This window comes from Meles meles, chromosome 10 (assembly GCF_922984935.1).
Source record: "Meles meles chromosome 10, mMelMel3.1 paternal haplotype, whole genome shotgun sequence".
NCBI classification, from domain to species: domain Eukaryota; kingdom Metazoa; phylum Chordata; class Mammalia; order Carnivora; family Mustelidae; genus Meles; species Meles meles.
In genome coordinates, this window is record NC_060075.1 from 44597584 (window position 1) to 44619300 (window position 21717).

The window sequence follows — 21717 nt, forward strand, 5'->3', positions numbered from 1 at the left end:
AGGACATTCAAGGTAACACTATATCTATTCATCCATTCAAAAATTATGAAGTGTAAGTGCTAGGGAGACAACAGAGAACAACATCTACTGGTCTGGTCCTGGTTTTTATCCTAGTGGTAAGGACAGAACATAAATAAGTAAACAACAAATACATAGTTACGAGTCAGGAAAGAATTAGAATGCAGATGAAAAGGATGCTATAATAAAGACGAATGGGTCCTCCTTCTTGAGATACTATGGGTCACAGAAAGCTACACTAAGAAACTGACGTCAGTGGTAGTGTTAACAGTAATAGTGATGAAAATAATACTAGCAGCTAAAATTTACCTGGCACATATAGTATTGTTGGAAATTGCTACATGTTTTTGAGGAATTATCGCATTGGATTATTACATAATATAACTGTACAGTTTTATCTCCATTATGTAGATGAAAATACAGGCATTGTTAATTTTTCCAAAGTAATTCAGACAAATTGTAAGGAGAGCTGGGATTTCAACTATCAATTTGTGACCCCACATTCCTCATCATTTTATCATAAAGTTTGGAGTTTAATGATGGAAGAACAGTTTAGGTAGAAAGATTGGCAAGCACAAAAACCTCACGGCAGGAAATGTCAGACAGGTACCAGAAACAGAGAGAAAGCCAGAGTGAGGAAGTGAGTGTTCTTAGATGAGGCTGGATATTAGGCCGGGGCCAGCACACACAGGAAAGACTGTAAAGACTGGTAAAGAGTTTGGATAGCACTATAAACACAAAGGCTTTCAAGCTGGAGGGTGGCATGATATAATTTTGATTATCTGTTTCTTTGTTTTTACTACTAGAGATGTCAAGTAGAAAATGAATCAGAAAGGGGTCAGAACAGACTGACGGACATTGTAACAATGATCCAGGTCACAGATGGTGGTTGCATGTGTAATAATTAGAGGCATCATGTTAAGAAGAAAATCTATATTTCTCTAGTCTTGTCCTCTGATCAAAACTTAAAATCTAGTAAATTTTTAAATCTGTGACTTCAGTACAAATAAATGATTGAATCTTCAATTTTTTTCATGTACACGAATGGGAAAATAAAACATACCTCACAAGGTCAGTGTGAAGATCAAATATAATACTGTATGGAAGAGACTTAGACAAATGCAATTTATGTTTACATTTTAAATTTAGACCAAGCAAATTAGATGTTCAAAAAATATTGGTTGTAAAAATTAAAACTGATACAAAAAGTATGGAATAAAACAAGTGAAAAATCTAAAGCTCAATGAAAAACTCAAACATAACTAAAATTCCAGATACCCAGCAGGTCCCTGCTATAGACTGAATTTTGTGTCCTGTCCAAAATCTGTATGTTAAATCTTAAGGTCCAAGGCAGTGGTACTTGGAATTGGGGCCTCTGGGTGATAAGACCATGGGGGTAGAGCTTTAATGAATGGCATTAGTGACTTTATAAAAGAAACTCCAAAGAACGTCCTTGCCCCTTCTGCCCTGTGAGGACATAGCAAAAAGACAGACTTCTGTGAAGCAAGAAGTAGGCTCCTATCAGACACCCAATCTACTGGCACCTTGATCTTGGACTTTGCAGCCTCAAGAACTGTGAGAAATACATTACTGTTGTACAAAAGCCACCCAGTCTATGGTGTTTTGTTTTAACAGCCCAAATGGACTGAGACAGAACTCTACTGTGACCAACTATAGTACAGAAATGTCACTAAATTACAGAAATGTAAACCATAATAAACATTTAAATAGGTGTGATGTTTTCTGTAACTTTAGCATTTTGGCTTCAATTATTTTCTCATTTTCACCAACACATGCAGGGAAAAAAAGAAAACTAAAATTTTTGCCATGAAAAATTTTACAATTAGACTTAAGATTTAGAAATCTAAACACAAAATTTTAAGTTGATTTTTTCAGATTACCAAAAATCAACAAGAATCAGTAAGTTAAAGATTTATAAGGCATTATTTTTCTTATTAAGCATTTTCTCAATATTAGTACTCCAAGGTGGTTAATACTGCCCTGGAGACTTTCCAGAGTACACATTTCATGGAATGGAGGAATAAAAATTTCTATTTATAATATAACATGAAAGAAGAAAGTTGTATTTTAAAATACACCCTTACAATATCCATAATTAAAATAGCTGCCAAAATGAACATTCAATTTATTTTTTTTATCTCTTTTCCTTTGCATCTTGTAATAGCAGCTCAGTGGAAATAACCACTTCAGTCTCCAAATGAAATAAATTTGGATAATTGGAGTCTAGTCAATTGCCATTCCACTCTACTACAAATGGAGAAAATAATATATTTAACTAAACAGGGTACAAAAATGTATCTTGTCAGTCTCTATTCATGTCAGAACATCTGAAGTTCATCAATATAAATAATGTTTGTATTCATATTATAAACAATGCAGAAATGTAATTTATGCTATTTGGAAATTTTAAAATGTGAGATAGATAAGCAGATGAATGCTTTTTAAACCAAAAAGTTGGAGGAAGTAATATAAACAATTTCAGTAGATATTAGTATAATATTCTAAATATACAACTCCTTCAGTATTAGTAGAAACTATGGATGACTTCTCTAAGTTTACTTTTCAAGAGGCTTTTTCCAATCTGGATTTATATAATATTTCCATTACCCCTTGGTAATACTGCTAAGAAATTCTAAAATAAATCTTAACAGTCATATTATATTGATGAATCACTGTATATGTTAGATTTGATCATTATATTTATCTCTAAATTTCTGGCTTCATTAATGGACAGGGCATCTTAGTGGCTCTGTTGGTTAAGTATCCAACTCTTGATCTCAGCTCAGGTCTTGATCTCAGGGTCATGAGTTCAAACCCCATGTTAGGCTCCACACTGGACACAGAGCCCACTTAAAAAAATTAGTAAGTAAAAATTGAAATTAAAAAAAAAAAAAAGACTCTCACAGAGCCCCTACTATATGAACTTCCAGGCACAGAAGAAAATTTACGGATCTCTAAAACCCCATGCTTTAATAGTCTTCTCCTCTTTCTGAAATGCTTTCCACCTAATAATCTCCTATTCATTCCTCAAGATCCTTTACGAATAAAGTCTCATGGAACATTATCCTTTGGGTTCCAACTGCACCTAAAATGTACTTCTGAAGTTTATCAAATATTCTACTATCAACTCTCTATCTTTCCCATTAGTCCAGGAGTTCCACAGGAGCCATGACAGTCTTTATATCTACTATGTCTGCTGAACGAAAAATGAACAAAGGTATAGCCTACTCAGATGAAACAGAGAAAGACCCTTACTTTCCTTGTTCTAAATATATTTTGGTTAACACAGTTAACCAAATATGCTTCTTTTGGGCAGGTACAAAAAGAAAGCCTTTTTCAAGGCCCAACCCTATTCACACACATGACTATAATTTTTTCATTATATCTGAAAGCAAAATAATCAAAACAGACAAGCAAATGACTTTTATATTTGACATTAATCAATCCAATCGCTCTTTCCAGTATGTTAAAATCTTTCAATAGAAAAGTTCACTGTATTATCTATCTTTCCCATTTTCCAACAGCCTACCTGAGGCTACATAAATTTGCTATTTGCAATTACTTAGCCCTACTTGTGACATTGAGAAGTACATTTTTACTCAGTATCCAGTGCTAACTATCAGTTTAGCATGGCACAAAATTCTAATATGAAAATAATTTCCTTCAGATCTTTGGGGAAATTTTCCATTGTCCTCTAATATCCAAGGATTTTGCTGATAAGTTAAACTGCTTTCTTGACTCATCTTCCTTATGTAGCTTTTTTTCCTTTCTAATCATAGAGATTATGCTCTGAATCCTTAGTGCTCTAAAATTTCACAATAATATATCTGAATGTGCTTCTTTTTCTCCTTCATTGTAGTAACATCAAACAAGCTCTTTCAGTATCTACAACTGTGACACCTCATTTCCTTGAAAGTTCTGTCTCCATTGGTCTTCTCCCATCTTCACAATCCACTCCTCAACGCCATACTTTGTCTGATTACCTTATCTTTATCAGAATCTGCAGTTCCTCTGAACCCTGACATCAATATTTCATTCATTCTCTGACCACCACCTTTTGTTCTTCTAGTTCAGTTGTTTTACAACTCCCACTATGTCACTTCTTCAACCTTATTAAGACTCGTGATCCAATGAACCCATTAATTTTTCATCATATATCAGTTTTCTCTGATCTTTATTTATTAATTTTTCACCATGTTTCAGTTTAATCTTTATTTCTCTTAACAGCTTAGATTTGGTGGTCTATCATTATAATCATTCTCACAAAAATATTTTACTTGCTGTAAAATTATCTGGTTCAGAGTCCTAGTCCTGACTTTAGTTGCCTGAATGCTAACAAACAAATCATTGCCAAAGAAAATTGTCTAAGGATGACTTGGTTTCTCGTGAAAATTCAGGAACTAAAACTTGAAATGGGTACTCAAAATTGCCTTATCCTTTCATGAGTTTTCTTTCTTATTCTCCAAAACACCAATGTTATACCTTTTTTTTTCAAATTTAGTCACCATCAGAGTTCCTTTATCATCCTGACAACTAATTTACAAAACCATTTACAAAACCTCTCTGGATCTACATCCACTCCCTCCTGTCACAGTAAAGTTACAAAGGCCTAACATTCAATCTCTCCTGTCCCCAAGATCTGCAACCCACATCCTTTCCCCTCAAGGACTCCATTGTTTTGTGAGTCCCCTTTCTTTTTCCTGATCATCAGCCTCTCCCACTGAACTCAATCTTTTCAATTATTACTGAACCATGTTCTAATAGTGCTCATTTTAATATTTTATTTATTTGACAGAGAGAAATCACAACTAGGCAGAGAGGCAGGCAGAGAGAGAGGAGGAAGCAGGCTCCCCGCGGAGCAGAGAGCCCGATGCGGGGCTCGATCCCAGGACCCTGAGGTCATGACCTGAGCTGAAGGCAGAGGCTTTAACCCACTGAGCCACCCAGGCGCCCCTAATAGTGCTCATTTTAAAACAACAACAACAAAGAAGGGCACCAGGGTGGCTCAGTCAATTAAGCGTATACCTTTGTCTCACGTCATGATCCATGATCCTGGGATAGAGTCCCACATCAGGCTCCTTGGTCAACAGGGAGCTTGCTTCTCCCTCTACCACTCCCCCTGCCACTCCTCCTGTCCCTGCCCACTGTTACCCCTGATTGTGCTCTCTCTCTGTCAAATAACTAAATAAAATCTTCTTTAAAAAATTAAAAAATAAATTAATTGAAACAAACCCCACAACTCCTTCCAGCTACATTTTACTTCTGAATTACTGAGTTTGGTTGTCCAATTCTTTTTTTTTTTAAGACTTTATTTATTTTAGAGAGAGCATGAGCAGAGGGGAAGGCAGAGGGAGAGGGGGTAGGACGGGGAGAAGCAGGCTCTTAGTTGCGCAAGAGCCCCATGTGGGACAGGATCCCAGGACCCTGAGATCATGACCTGAGTCAAAGGCAGATGCCTAACAGACTGAGACACCCAGATGCCCTTTGGTTGTCCAGTTCTTAGTGAAAATACTAGATACTAAAAAATTGCGATACTAGATACTCTAAATTTATCCTTGGATTAAGCTGCTGCTCAGACTGCACTGATTTGGGCTGAGACAGTAATATATTTAGTAAATTGAGTTCATCATTATTTTTAAAGCTCTAGGAAATTTGTTACTCATAAGTTGTAATTACATGACATTATAATTATAAAAATAAGCTATAGAGACATTACTGAAGAAGTTGTCCTTGTTAATTCAGAAATTTCATTCTGGACTCAGCATCAGTAATGGCTGTGCAGCTACTAAACAACTTATTTGATTTTATCCCTTGAACATTTCTGAAAATTGGAACTAAAATGTTTTCTTATTATTTTGAGTCTGCACCCTATCAACTGTACAGTATATGTTTCTGAGTGTTAATCTTACTTACATCTTTATTAATTTCCTGCTCTTATTTTCTCTATTTCCTTCAACTATTTAGTTTCACCTTTTGTATTTTGGAAACACATAAACTATTTTTAATCCTTGAAGAAACAAGTGGAATAAGGCAAGGTACAAATAGATACAGTAGAGATAAAGATCAAAATAGAAACAGAGGGGAACCTGGGTGGCTCAGTTGGCTGAGCATCCATCTGACTCTTGATTTCGGCTCAGGTCATGATCTCAGGGTCCTGAGAACATGCCCCACATCAGGCTCTTTGCTCAGCAGGGAGTCTGCTTGAGATTCTCTCCCTCTGCCTCTGCCCCTTCCCCCCAGCTCATGTGCTCTCTTTCTTGCTCTCTCCCTCTCAAATAAATAAACTAATTTAAAAAATGAAATGACTAATGAATCATTGAACACGACATAAAAAACTAATGATGTATTCTTATACGTTGGCTATTGAACATAAATAAATAAATAAATAACAGAAACAGCTAAGAAACACCAAAAAAAAGAGAGAGAAAGAAAGGAAGAAAGAGAAAGGAGAGGGAGAGGGAGGTAGCGGTGTTTGTTGTGTAAGGGAATAAGTCAACAGAAATGGAGCTTAAGAAAGTGGCATGGCAGGCATATACACACATTTAGCCAATAGCATATTCCTTCTAAAATCTCACTGTACTGAATCAGTCAAAATAATGGACTTTCAAGTACATTATAAAATATTTGATCTCACAAAATTTGACCTCTTATTATTTTTAACAAATTTACAGAGGTATAATTGACATACAAAAAAACTGCATATACATAATGTACACAATTTGATGAATTTGGACATATGCATACACTTGTAAAACTTGTACAACAATCAAGGTAACAAACATAGCCTTCACCTATCTTATTATTTTCAATTTAAGACTCTGGAAATCATTTTCAGCAATTTCTCTAGTGAAGAGTGTTTCTCGTAAGTATTTTTATCTTCAACACTTTGTTTTTCCAGAATTCACATAATAAACTCTAATGACATTGAAGCACTACTCTATTTTCTGAAAATAAAAACCTATTCAGTTCCCCCAGAGAATGTGATTTGATATCTTAGCCAATGAACTGCATTCACTTTTCTATTGTCTGCTTTGGCTGATCTATAACTAAGCAGGAAATTGAACTAAAATTACTGATCAGCACACTTCAAGGCTTGGTTAATTATCAGGCAGGTCTTAAAAAGAGATGAATATGTCAAGCCCACAGAAAATACTACTCAATATCCAAAGGCAACTTGCAAAGTACTTGACTGTTTACTAGGCAAAAATACTGGGCTTCTTCCATATGTAGGAATTTTCTGTCAATTCAGATTTCTCAACCAAAAACCATGTGCCTTTCACAAAAAAGAAAGATGCCAAACACAGACTGGGTACAAATTACTTCATTCCTTTCTTGGGGATGAAGACTGATACAGTAGGAGAGAGCACCAACATCTGCCCCAACCCAGAAAACTACTCTTTCCATACCTACATCCATTTATTACCAAAGGGCATTTCCTAGGTAGAATTCTGTGTGTCACTAAAGCCAAAAAACCTTCAAGGAATTGTAATAGCTACTTTTCAAGTTTCAGTTTATGTAGCTCATTTGGTTCCTTATTTAAAAGGTCCTGTCCTAGTCCATGGGGCGCCTGGGTGGCTCACTGGGAAGCCTCTGCCTTCCGCTCAGGTCATTGTCCCAGGGTCCTGGGATTGAGCCCCACATGGGGCTCTCTGCTCAGCAGGGAGCCTGCTTCCTCTTCTCTCTCTGCCTGCCTCTCTGCCTACTTGTGATCTCTGTCTGTCAAATAAATAAAATCTTAAAAAAAAAAAAAAGGTCCTGTCCTAGTCCATTATTTAGTCTGCCCATTCTGTGGCATGAAGGTATTGCCATATATTAGATGAATATGACAATTATATACCTGGATATTTGGTGAAATTTAGAGATGATAAGGTAATCATGGGCAACAACAATGCTATAAGAGTTACCTTATTTAGAAAAGAACAAATTAGGACATAAGTATTCCCACTTGCACCAAGAGGAACTTTTTGCTTTTTTTTAGTAATTTCAATTTCAGATTCATCATACAGCATTATCAAGTGAAGTCAAATAGATGTGTACAATTTCCCAAGGAAATGCTGGCAATGATATTTTAGTTTAACTAAAGAGAACAGTTTAGAAATGTACTAACATAATTCCATCATCCAACTGAAGATTAATCTAATCAAAACAAAATGGTGCCAATGCAAAAAGGACTGCAATCATGACCAATCAAAAAGATCATGAAGAGTATAGAATCCTCTCATTCTCTTAAGAATTATCTTTCATTTCTATGCCTTATTCTAGGATTTTTAGTTGTATCCAAGTCTATATTTCAGAATTGTAACACTGTTAATTTTTAAAATAGGGATGTATTTAAATTCCTCCTGATAACACCTTCATTTTTCAAAAGGGATATGTACTTATTTTACTATATCTTCTGATTATTCGAGAAATAAGCAACTAAAATGGCAAATGCATAAAGTAGAAAGTGGAAGCCTATTATACAAACTGCAAAGATTTTAAAATTAGGAATGTACTCAGCCAAACTTTTAACATATAAATATCAATATATGCATTTATTCACACTAATACCCTTAGTTTTCCTAAAACTTGTTAAACACAATTTTCTTAATATTTACTTTATTTCCATGAAGGTGTATACAACTCAATGAGTTTAGCAGCTTCAGTATCCCACGTACCTCAGAAGTCAGTTTTACATTGAGTAGTTTCAACTACTATTCTTATATGAAACCACCAAATCAATGAAGAATATTTATATCTGAAATTCAAACTTAACTACATAATTACTACTTTTCATTCTACTGAGACTACTGTCACCAGAAACTATTCACAATTTCACCTTCATCTTTGTCAATGTCCAAAAGGAGGATATATGAATACACATACACACACAAATTAATTGCACTTTCTAGTAGTTCCTAAAACCTAGTTCACCATATACCTATCTCAACAATATTTTTAATTCATTAAATTGTTCTCTCAACAATAGTTTCAATTCATTGAATTGTTCTCTTAAACTCTCCTAATCCCCAAAACCAAAGTTACATATCTCTAATAAAATGGGATCTTGGAGGGAGGAGTCAAGATGGCGGAGAAGTAGCAGGCTGAGACTACATCAGGTAGCAGGAGATCAGCTCGATACCTTATCTAAACATTGCAAACACCTACAAATCCAACGGGAGAGCGAAGGGAAGAAGAACAGCAATTCTAGAAACAGAAAATCAACCACTTTCTGAAAGGTAGGACTGGCGGAGAAGTGAATCTAAAACGACGGGAAGATAGACCCCCGGGGGGAGGGGCCAGCTCCCGGCAAGCGGTAGAGCAACGGAGCACAAAATCAGGACTTCTAAAAGTCTGTTCCACTGAGGGACATTGCTCCAGAGGCTAAACCGGGGTGAAGCCCACGCGGGGTCAGCATGGCCCCAGGTCCCGCAGGGTCACAGAAGGATCAGGGGTGTCGGAGTGTCGCAGAGCTCACAGGTGTTAGACCAGAAAAGCCGGCTATAGAGACAGAGCCGAGGACTGAACTCTCAGCTCGGGGTTACCTTGAACCGGTTGCGGGCTGGGTGAGCTTGGAGCGCGGCTGGAGGCGGGGATACGGGAGTGATTGGGTGCTGTCCTCTGGGGGCGCACTGAGGAGTGGGGCCCCGGGCTCTCGGCTCCTCCAGGCCGGAGACTAGGAAGATGCCATTTTCATTCACGTCCTCTGGAACTCTACAGAAAGCGTTCAGAGAACAGAAGCTCCCAAAAGCGAACCAAATCGGATTACTTAGTCTGGCCCCCGGTAAGGGCGGTGCAATTCCGCCTCGAGCAAAGACACTTGAGAGTCACTACAATGGGCCCCTCCCCCAGAAGAACAACAAAATATCCAGCCAGGACAAAGTTCATCTATCAAGGAAAGCAGGTTCAATACCTAAGACAGCAGTGGAATTCCAGAGGAGGAGAAAGCAAAGCATGGAACTCATGGCTTTCTCCCCATGATTCTTTAGTCTTGCGGTTAATTCAATTTTTTTTTCAATTTTTTTTCTTTCTTTTTTCTTCTTCTGATAAATTTTTTAAAACTTTTACCCTTTTCTTTTTTAACCTTTTTTGACTAGTTTATCTAAAATATATATTTTTTCTTTCTTTTTTATATTTTTTCTATATTTGTTTTATTTTTTAAATTTTTTCTTTTTTTTTTCTGAACCTCTTTTTATCCCCTTTCTTCCCCCCACAATTTGGGGTCTCTTCTGATTCGGTTACAGTGCATTTTTCTGGGGTCTTTGCCACGCTTTTAGTATTTTATTTGATCCTTCATATCCTCTTATCTGGACAAAATGACAACGCGGAAAAAATCACCACAAACAAAAGAACAAGAGGCAGTACCGAAGGCTAGGGACATAATCAACACAGACATTGGTAATATGTCAGATCAAGAGTTCAGAATGAAGATTCTGAACGTTCTAGCCGGGCTGGAAAAAGGCATGGAAGATATTAGAGAAACCCTCTCTGGAGATATAAAAGCCCTTTCTGGAGAAATAAAAGAACTAAAATTGAACCAAGTTGAAATCAAAAAAGCTATTAATGAAAAAAAAAAAGCTATTAATGAGGTGCAATCAAAAATGGAGGCTCTCACTGCTAGGATAAATGAGGCAGAAGAAAGAATTAGTGATATAGAAGACCAAATGACAGAAAATAAAGAAGCCAAGCAAAAGAGGGACAAACAGCTACTGGACCAAGAGGGGAGAATTCGAGAAGGGAGCAGAAGGTCTACTGGAGAGAATTATTGGAGAGCATTTCCCTAATATGGCAAAGGGAACAAGCACCAAAATCCAGGAGGTGCAGAGAACGCCCCTCAAAGTCAACAAGAATAGGTCCACACCCCGTCACCTAATAGTAAAATTTACAAGTCGTAGTGACAAAGAGAAAATCCTGAAAGCAGCCTGGGAAAAGAAGTCTGTAACATACAATGGTAAAAATATTAGATTGGCAGCAGACTTATCTACAGAGAACTGGCAGGCCAGAAAGAGCTGGCATGATATATTCAGAGCACTAAACGAGAAAAAGATGCAGCCAAGAATACTCTATCCAGCTAGGCTATCAATGAAAATAGAAGGAGAGATAAAAAGCTTCCAGGACAAACAAAAACTGAAAGAATTTGCAAACACCAAACCAGCTCTACAGGAAATATTGAAAGGGGTCCTCTAAGCAAAGAGAGAGCCTAAAAGTAGTAGATCAGAAAGGTACAGAGACAATATACAGTAACAGTCACCATATAGGCAATACAATGGCGCTAAATTCATATCTCTCAATAGTTACCCTGAATGTTAATGGGCTAAATGCCCCAATCAAAAGACACAGTGTATCAGAATGGATAACAAAACAAAACCCATCAATATGTTGCCTACAAGAAGCTCATTTTAGACGCGAAGACACATCCAGATTTAAAGTGAGGGGGTTGAAAGCAATTTACCATGCTAATGGGCATCAGAAGAAACCTGGGGTGGCAATCCTTATAACAGATCAATTAGATTTTAAGCCAAAGACTATAATAAGAGATGAGGAAGGACACTATATCATACTCAAAGGGTCTGTCCAACAAGAAGATCTAACAATTTTAAATATCTATGCCCCTAACGTGGGAGCAGCCAACTATAAAAACCAATTAATAACAAAATCAAAGAAACACATCAATAATAATACAATAATAGTAGGGGAATTTAACACTCCCCTCACTGAAATGGACAGATCATCCAAACAAAAGATCAACAAGGAAATAAAGGCCTTAAATGACGCACTGGACCAGATGGATATCACAGATATATTCAGAACATTTCATCCCAAAGCAACAGAATACACATTCTTCTCTAGTGCACATGGAACCTTCTCCAGAATAGATCACATCCTGGGTCACAAATCAGGTCTCAACCAGTATCAAAAGATTAGGATCATTACCTGCATATTTTCAGACCACAATGCTCTGAAGCTAGAACTCAATCACAAGAGGAAAGCTGGAAAGAACCCAAATACATGGAGACTAAACAGCATCCTTCTAAAGAATGAATGGGTCAACCAGGAAATTAAAGAAGAATTGAAAAAATTCATGGAAACAAATGATAATGAAAACACAACGGTTCAAAATCCGTGGGACACAACAAAGGCAGTCCTGAGAGGAAAATATATAGCGATACAAGCCTTTCTCAAGAAACAAGAAAGATCTCAAGTATACAACCTAACCCTACACCTAAAGGAGCTGGAGAAAGAACAAGAAAGAAACCCTAAACCCAGTAGGAGAAGAGAAATCATAAAGATCAGAGCAGAAATCAATGAAATAGAAACCAAAAAAAAAAACAACAGAAAAAATCAATGAAACTAGCAGCTGGTTCTTTGAAAGAATCAGTAAGATTGATAAACCCCTGGCCAGACTCATCAAAAAGAAAAGAGAAAGGACCCAAATCAATAAAATCATGAATGAAAGAGGAGAGATCACAACTAACACCAAAGAAATACAGACAATTATAAGAACATACTATGAGCAACTCTACACCAACAAATTTGACAATCTGGAAGAAATGGATGCATTCCTAGAGACTTATAAACTACCACAACTGAACCAGGAAGAAATAGAAAACCTGAACAGGCCCATAACCAGTAAGGAGATTGAAACAGTCATCAAAAATCTCCAAACAAACAAAAGGCCAGGGCCAGATGACTTCCCAGGGGAATTCTACCAAACATTTAAAGAAGAACTAATTCCTATTCTCCTGAAACTGTTCCAAAAAATAGAAATGGAAGGAAAACTTCCAAACTCATTTTATGAGGTCAGCATCACCTTGATCCCAAAACCAGACAAGGATCCCACCAAAAAAAAGAACTACAGACCAATATCCTTGATGAACACAGATGCAAAAATTCTCACCAAAATACTAGCCAATAGGATTCAACAGTACATTAAAAGGATTATTCACCACGACCAAGTGGGATTTATTCCAGGGCTGCAAGTTTGGTTCAACATCCGCAAATCAATCAATGTGATACAACACATTAATAAAAGAAAGAACAAGAACCATATGATACTCTCAATAGATGCTGAAAAAGCATTTGACAAAGTACAGCATCCCTTCCTGATCAAACCTCTTCAGAGTGTAGGGATAGAGGGCACACACCTCAATATCATCAAAGCCATCTATGAAAAACCCACCGCAAATATCATTCTCAATGGAGAAAAACTGAAAGCTTTTCCATTAAGGTCAGGAACACGGCAGGGATGTCCATTATCACCACTGCTATTCAACATAGTACTAGAAGTCTATGCCTCAGCAATCAGACAAAAAAAGAAATTAAAGGCATCCAAATTGGCAAAGAAGAAGTCAAACTATCACTCTTCGCAGGTGATAAGATACTATATGTGGAAAACCCAAGAGACTCCATTCCAAAACTGCTAGAACTTGTACAGGAATTCAGTAGTGTCAGGATATAAAATCAATGTACAGAAATCAGTTGCATTTCTCTACACCAACAACAAGACGGAAGAAAGAGAAATGAAGGAGTCAATCCCATTCACAATTGCACCCAAAACTATAAAATGCCTAGGAATATACCTAACCAAAGAGGCTAAGAATCTATATGCAGAAAACTATAAAGTACTCATGAAAGAAATTGAGGAAGACACAAAGAAATGGAAAAATGTTCCATGCTCCTGGATTGGAAGAATAAATATTGTGAAAATGTCTATGCTACCTAAAGCAATCTACACATTTAATGCAATCCCTATCAAAATACCATCCATTTTTTTCAAAGAAATGGAACAAATAATCCTGAAATTTATATGGAACCAGAAAAGACCTCGAATAGCCAAAGGAATATTGAAGAACAAAGCCAAAGTGGGTGGCATCACAATTCCGGACTTCAAGCTCTATTACAAAGCTGTCATCATCAAGACAGCATGGTACTGGCACAAAAACAGACACATAGATCAGTGGAACAGAATAGAGAGCCCAGAAATAGACCCTCAACTCTATGGTCAACTCATCTTCTACAAAGCAGGAAAGAATGTCCAATGGAAAAAAGACAGCCTCTTCAATAAATGGTGCTGGGAAAATTGGACAGCCACATGCAGAAAAATGAAATTGGACCACTTCCTTACAACACACGAAAATAGACTCAAAATGGATGAATGACCTCCATATGAGAAAGGAATCCATCAAAATCCTTGAGGAGAATGCAGGCAGCAACATCTTCGACCTCAGCCACAGCGACATCTTCCTAGGAACATCGGCAAAGGCAAGCGAAGCAAGGGCAAAAGTGAACTATTGGGATTTCATCAAGATCAAAAGCTTTTGCATAGCAAAGGAAACAGTTAACAAAACCAAAAGACAACTGACAGAATGGGAGAAGATATTTGCAAACAACATATCAGATAAAGGGCTAGTATCCAAAATCTATAAGGAACTTAGCAAACTCAACACCCAAAGAACAAACAATCCAATCAAGAAATGGGCAGAGGACATGAATAGACATTTCTGCAAAGAAGACATCCAGATGGCCAACAGACACATGAAAAAGTGCTCCACATCACTCGGCATCAGGGAAATACAAATCAAAACCACAATGAGATATCACCTCACACCGGTCAGAATGGCTAAAATTAACAAGTCAGGAAACGACAGATGCTGGTGAGGATGTGGACAAAGGGGAACCCTCCTCCACTGTTGGTGGGAATGCAAGCTGGTGCAACCACTCTGGAAAACAGCATGGAGGTTCCTCAAAATGTTGAAAATAGAACTACCCTATGACCCAGCAATTGCACTACTGGGTATTTACTCTAAAGATACAAACGTAGTGATCCGAAGGGGCTCGTGCACCCGAATATTTATAGCAGCAATGTCTACAATAGCCAAACTATGGAAAGAACCTAGATGTCCATCAACAGATGAATGGATAAAAAAGATGTGGTATATATACACAATGGAATACTATGTAGCCATCAAAAGAAATGAAATCTTGCCATATGTGAGGACGTGGGTGGAACTGGAGGATATCATGCTTAGTGAAATAAGTCAATCGGAGAAAGACAACTTTCATATGATCTCCCTGATATGAGGACATGGAGATGCAACATGGGGGGTTACGGGGATAGGAGAAGAATAAATGAAACAAGACGGGATTGGAAGGGAGACAAACCATAAATGACTCTTAATCTCACAAAACAAACTGGGGGTTGCTGGGGGGAGGTGGGGTTGGGAGGGGGGAGGGGGCTATGGACATTGGGGAGGGTATGTGCTATGGTGAGTGCTATGAAGTGTGTAAACCTGGTGATTCACAGACCTGTACCCCTGGGGATAAAAATACATTATATGTTTATAAAAAAAAAAAAGAAAGGATGAATACCCAACTTTTGTAGCAACATGGACGGGACTGGAAGTGATTATGCTGAGTGAAATAAGTCAAGCAGAGAGAGTCAAGTATCATATGGTTTCACTTATTTGTGGAGCATACCAAATGACATGGAGGACATTGGGAGATGGAGAGGAGAAGGAAGTTGAAGGAAATTGGAAGGGGAGGCGAACCATAAGAGACTATGGACTCTGAAAAACAACCTGAGGGTTGTGAAAGGGCGGGGGTGGGAGGTTGGGAGAACTAGGTGGTGGGTAATAGGGAGGGCACATATTGCATGGAGCACTGGGTGTTGTACAAAAACAATGAATACTGTTACACTGAAAAAAATAAATAAATTAAATATTAAAAAAAATGGGATCTTATCTTCATAACTTTTATGTTCTAAATACTTAATACCATGGCTTAGTTTTCAATAACTGAACACATTCTCAGCAGAAATCCTTGATGTGATGATCTGTGATGTAGTTCCTCAAGAGAAAATTTCAAAAGCAATAATATCATAGGTTTACTTACGAGAAGTTTTAGAAGCAAGAAGAGTAACTCGAGAACCTCCTAAGAAGCGAAAACCCATTACATTCACCTGATCATCTTCTGACTGATGAGCAAAGCCTACAAAGAAAAGAAAAAGAATATTACTTTATATAACCACAAAGAAAATACTTAATGTTTAAAATAGGAAGTTTAGTAGACAGCAAATTATTTTTTATGTCACCAGTCATCCTGAAAACCCATGTATGAATTAGAATACACAAGCTGATTTCCATGGTAATTCCCAACTGCTTAAATTTCTCCCTCACAATAACACTCTGAAATCATTTAATCTCCTTCCTTCTACTGCTTCATTCTAGGTTGGAGGCAGGAAATGCACACAATAAACCTAGAACACCTGTCACACCAGAAAGCAAGGAAACAATTACTGACTAGTAGAGCAGTATGAAAATAAAAGCCAACTTAAAGAGATTACTGGCCAGAGATTAAAATACTTGAGTATCAAAAAAGTGAAATACATCAAAAAAATTTAAAGGCATGTGTTCATATGATATTAAAAACAGAAAAGGCCAAATGCTCACTAATGGAGGCTTCTAGAGAATCAACTCAATATTTTAAAAATCAGACAAAGAACCGAACATTTATCCAGATGATCCTACTCAAACTGTACCACATAGCCACAGTAGGTAAGGGAAAAGTTCTCTGTATAGAAATTATCTAGTAAAATATTAAAGAAAGCTTGAAAGAAATAGATATCATTTGCAATCTCAATAAATTTAATAGATCTCAAAATTAAAATCAGTGTTTGTTACCATACCAGAAAAGAGAGAGACAGACAGACAGATAACATGTACTCCCTGCTGAGAGTATATACTACCAATTCATGGAAGCAGTGTGGCCAAAATAATCAATTCTGACTCTAATACCTAGATGCAACTACGAGTTAACAGACAATAAAGTGGACAGAGAAAATATTAAACATCACAGGGATGTAATCAGCAAAATTCAGAGTGTGGGAAACTCACAAGAAAAAATAATCTTACTCTTTAACAAATCAACTGGAAATTAAAAAGAGAGAAGGGGAACCCATAGGAAAAAAAGATAACAAAAAATTCAAATTAAAAACTGCAATAAATGAACCACATTTGAATCCTGACTCAAAAACAAATAAAAATTATAACACTGAAGACTTTAACTTCAGGCCAAGATGAATAAACTAGGGCCAAATATACCCTTCTACTTATGACAACTAAAAAATGGGACAAAAATCTATGAAACGTTTTTGAAGACACTGGAGACAAGGAAATGAACAACAATGATCCCTCACAAACAAAGAACAATGTGAGCCCTATGACTGCCCCAGCCTACTGCCTACAGGAAACTTCCAAGCCACCACACAGGGAGGAGAAACCCAGGTGCAACCTAACATTATACCCAAGTTGAAGACACAGAGTTGCAAGTCTGGGAAGGCTAAATATCAAAAGTTTACAAGGCAGAGTGTCAAGAGAGGAGAGAGCTTCAAAGAGAGAAAAAAATATTTGAAGAAATAATGACCAAAATATTTGCAAATTAGATGAAAATTACAAACTACAGATCAAAAAATCTTAACAAACCCCAAGTATAAGAAAAATAAAAATAAGACAAGGGACACCTGGGTGGCTCAGATGGTTAAGCATCTCACTCTTGATTTTGGCTCAGGTCAAGATCTCAGGGTCCTGAGAAGGAGCCCCGCATCAGGTTCCATGCTCAGCAGGGAGTCTGCATGAGATTCTCTCCTTTTCCCCCGTCTACCCAACCCCCTACCCCACTCACACAGGCTCTCTCTCTCAAATAAATAAATAAATCTTAAAAAAAAAAAAAAGAAATCAAATTATAGATTAATATGCCTCATGAGTACAGATTTTAAAATTCTAACTAAGGTTTAGTAAGTTGAATCAAATAGTATATTGAAAGGATAATACATCTTTCAGTGTGATTTATCTCAAGAATGTACAATTATGCTAAAACCCAAAAATTAATCAATGCATACACTCATGAGCATAGCATAATATACAGAGTTGTTGAATCACTATCTGTACACCTGAAACTAATGTAACACTGTGTCAACAATACTTAAAGTCAAGGGGTGCCTGGGTGGCTCAGCTGGTTAAGCATCTGCTCAAATCATGATCTCAGAGTCCCGTGCTGGACTCTCTGCTCCGTGGGAAACCCGTATCTTCTTCTCCCTCTGTCTGCACCCCTGCTTCTGTGCACGCTCTCTTTCTCTCTCCCTCTCTCTCAAATAAATAAAATATTTAAAAATAAATAAAGTAAAGAAAATTTTTTAAATTTATGAAATAAAAAAATATATTACTGTAATCCACCTATAAACAGCCTACAGAAGAAAATGATTAAAAATATCTCAACTGATGTAGAAAAAGCATTGGGAAAAAATCTAATATAGAACAAACTCTGAGCAAACTTGCTATAGAAGGAACTTCCTCAAATGGTATAGGACATCTACAGACTACCTACAACTAAAACATACTTAATGCTGAAAGCCTGAACATCCACTCTGCCATTTCTATTCAACATTGTCCCATAAGTTTTAGCTTAGATAAAAGGCTAGCAAGAAACAAACAGAATCCCTCGATTGGAAAGGAAGAAGTAAAATGGTTTTCACTTGCAGGTAACATAATCTTCTGTAGAAAAACTGAATAAATGTACAAAAAGACTAGTAGGTCCAGTAAGTAGTTTAGCAATGTTGCATAATACAAGAGTGATATATAAAAACTAGTTGTATTTCTGTGTACAGGCATACCTCACAGATACTGTGGGTTTGGTTCCAGAACACCATAATACCAAATATTGCAATAAAGTGTCAAATGAATTTTTTGGCTTCTCAGTGCATATGAAACTTATGTTTACCCTATACTACAGTCTATTAATTATGCAACGTTATATCTAAAAATACAATGTACATACCTTAATTAAAAAATACTTTATTGCTAAAAAGTGCTAAACATCATCTGAGCTTTCAGCAAGTTCTGAATTTTTGTTGGTGGGGGGTCTTGCCTCAATGTTGATGGCTGCTGACTGATCAGAAGGGAGGTTGCTGAAGGTTTGGAGAGTTGTGACAATTTCTTAAAATAAGGCCACATCCTTTCAAAAAAGGTTTCTCTGTAGAATGTGATACTTCTTGATAGAATTTTACCCACAGGAGAACTTTCAAAATTGTAGTCAATCCTCTCAAACCGCCCCCCCACACACACACCGTCCCTGCCTTATCAACTAAGTTTGTATAATACTCTAAATCCTTTGTTATTTCAACAACCCTCACAGCATCTTCACCAGGAATAGATTTCATCTCAAGAAACCACTTTCGTTCCTCCTCAAAAAGAAGCAACTTCTTATCCTTTATAAGGGTCCCTTCATCATGAGATGGCAGCAATTCTGTCAGACCTGCAGGCTCCACTTCTGATTCCAGTTCTCTTGCTGTTTCCACCACATCTGCAGTTACGCCCTCCACTGAAGTCGTGAATCCCTTCAAGTCACCTGTGAGGGCTGAAATCAACTTCTTCCAAACTGGTGCTCATCTTGGCATCTTGACCCTTTCCATGAATCACAATGGTTCTGAAATAGTGAATTCTTTCCAGAAGGTTTTCAATTTACTTTTCCCAGATCCATCAGAGAAATCACTCTCTATAGCAGCTACAGCCTTAAGAAATGGATTTTTTTAATAATAAGACTTGAAATTTGAAATGACTCCTTGATCGATGGCTGCAGAATGGACACTGTGTTAGCACAGACAAAAACAACATTAATCTCATTGTCTATCTCCATCAGAGCTCTTGGGTGACCAGGTGCACTGCCAATAAGTAATAATACTTTGAAAGGAATTTTTTTTTTTTTCTGAGCCAAGTAGTTCTCAACAGTGGGTTTAAAATATTAAGCCATGTTGTAAATAGATGTTCTGTAATCCAGGCTTTGTGTTTAATGCATAGAGCACAGGCAGAGTAGATTTAGCATAATTCTTAAGGGTCCTAGGATTTTTGGAACAGTCAGCAAACACTGGTTTCAACTTAATCATTAGTTGCATTAGCCCCTAACACGAGAGTCAGCCTGTCCTACGAAGCTTTGAAGCCAGGCATTGACTTCTCCTCCATAGCTATGAGAGTACTAGATGGCATCTTCTTCCAAAACAAGGCTGTTACGTGTACATGGAAAATCTGTTGTTTCTTGTAGTCACCCTCATTAATTATCTTAGCTAGATCTTCTGGAAAACTCGCTGCAGCTTCTACATCAGCTCTTGCTGCTTCCACTTTGCAGAGATGACTTCTTTCCTTAAACATCATGGACCAACCACTGCTAAACCAAATTTTTCTTCTGCAGCTTCCTTGCCTCTCTCAGCCTTCATACAATGGAAAAGGGTTAGAACTTGGCCCCAAAGTAAGCTTTGGCTTAAGGAATGTTGTGGCTGGCTTGGTCCTCTATCCAGACCACTCAAATTTTCTCCGTGTCATCAATAAAGCTGTTTCACTTTCTTATCACTCATGTTTTTACTGAGTAGACATTTAATTTCCTTCAAGACCTGTTCCCTTGCATTTGCAACTTGGGTAATTATTTGCTGCAAGAGGCCTAGCTTTTGACCTATCCCTGCTTTTGGGAGACTGCCTTTCTCTTTAAGCTTAATCATTTCTAATTTTTAGTCTAAAGTGAGAGACATGTAACTCTTTCTTTCACTTAAACCCTAAGAGGCTACTGTAGAGTTATTAATATGCCTATTTTCAATACTGTTGTGTCTCGTGAAATAGGTAGGCATGAGGAGAGACATAGAGACAGAGAAATGGCCAGTGGAGCAGTCAGAACACACACAATATTTATCACATAAGTTTACCACCTTATATAGGGGTGGTTGATGGTACCCCAAAACAATTACAATAGTAACATCAAAGATCACTGATCATAGATCATAACAAATATAGCAATAATAAAAATTTTCAATGACTGAAATGTGACAGAGACATGAAGTGAACAAATACTGTTGGAAAAATGGTACCAATAGACTTGCCTGACCCAGAGTTGCCACAAACTTTCAATTTGTAAAAAACGCAGTATCTCCAAGGCACAATAATTCAAAGCACAATAAAATGAGGTTTGCCTGTACTAGAAAAGCACTATTTGAAATTGAAATAGAACAATATAATTTGCAATAACATCAAAATATATTAAATACTTAGGTATAAATCTGACAAAAGATTTGTAAGATGTGTGCACTGAAAACTACAAACTCTCACTGAGAAAAATGAAATAAGCCCTAAATAAATGAAGGTCTCCACTTTCATCTTAACAAATTAGGATAAGTAGAGCAAATTGTACCATGTTCAATATTGTTAAGATGTTGTTTCTCTCCAAGTGGATCAACAGACTTAATGCAATCCCAATTCCAATCAAAATCTCAGCAGGCGTTATTTTAAATTGACAAACTAATTTTAAGATTCATATGAAAAATCAAGGGATCTAGAATATCCAAGACAACACTGAGACTAGAAGAATGAAGCTGGGGAAATTATACTCCCTGACTTCTGGACATACATATTTATAATAATTAGGACACTATACTATTGGTATATAGCAATACTGGAGGGCAAAGACAAACAGATCAATGGAATAAACTGAAGAGAACAGAAATATATACAGTTTTTTAGATGATTTATATAGTCCTATGATACACAGTCAGATGATTTTCAACAAAGTTGCAAAGGTGATCCAGTATAAAAGGCTAGTTTTTTTCAAAAGTAGTGCTGCACATTAAATGCTCATATGTAAAAATAAGAATTTTATCCATATCTC

General features: G+C 37.0%; 1 protein-coding gene across 4 annotated transcripts in view; it reads right to left on the reverse strand.

Moving 5' to 3' along the window:
* BBS9 (Bardet-Biedl syndrome 9) overlaps nucleotides 1–21717 on the reverse strand; it is a 466978-nt gene that overhangs the window by 226097 nt on the left and 219164 nt on the right. For all 4 annotated transcript variants that reach the window (XM_046020573.1, XM_046020572.1, XM_046020574.1 and 1 more), the window contains one exon: nucleotides 15910–16005. In XM_046020573.1, coding sequence (XP_045876529.1) covers nucleotides 15910–16005 — 96 coding nt within the window. The remainder of the gene's footprint in view (nucleotides 1–15909; nucleotides 16006–21717) is intronic.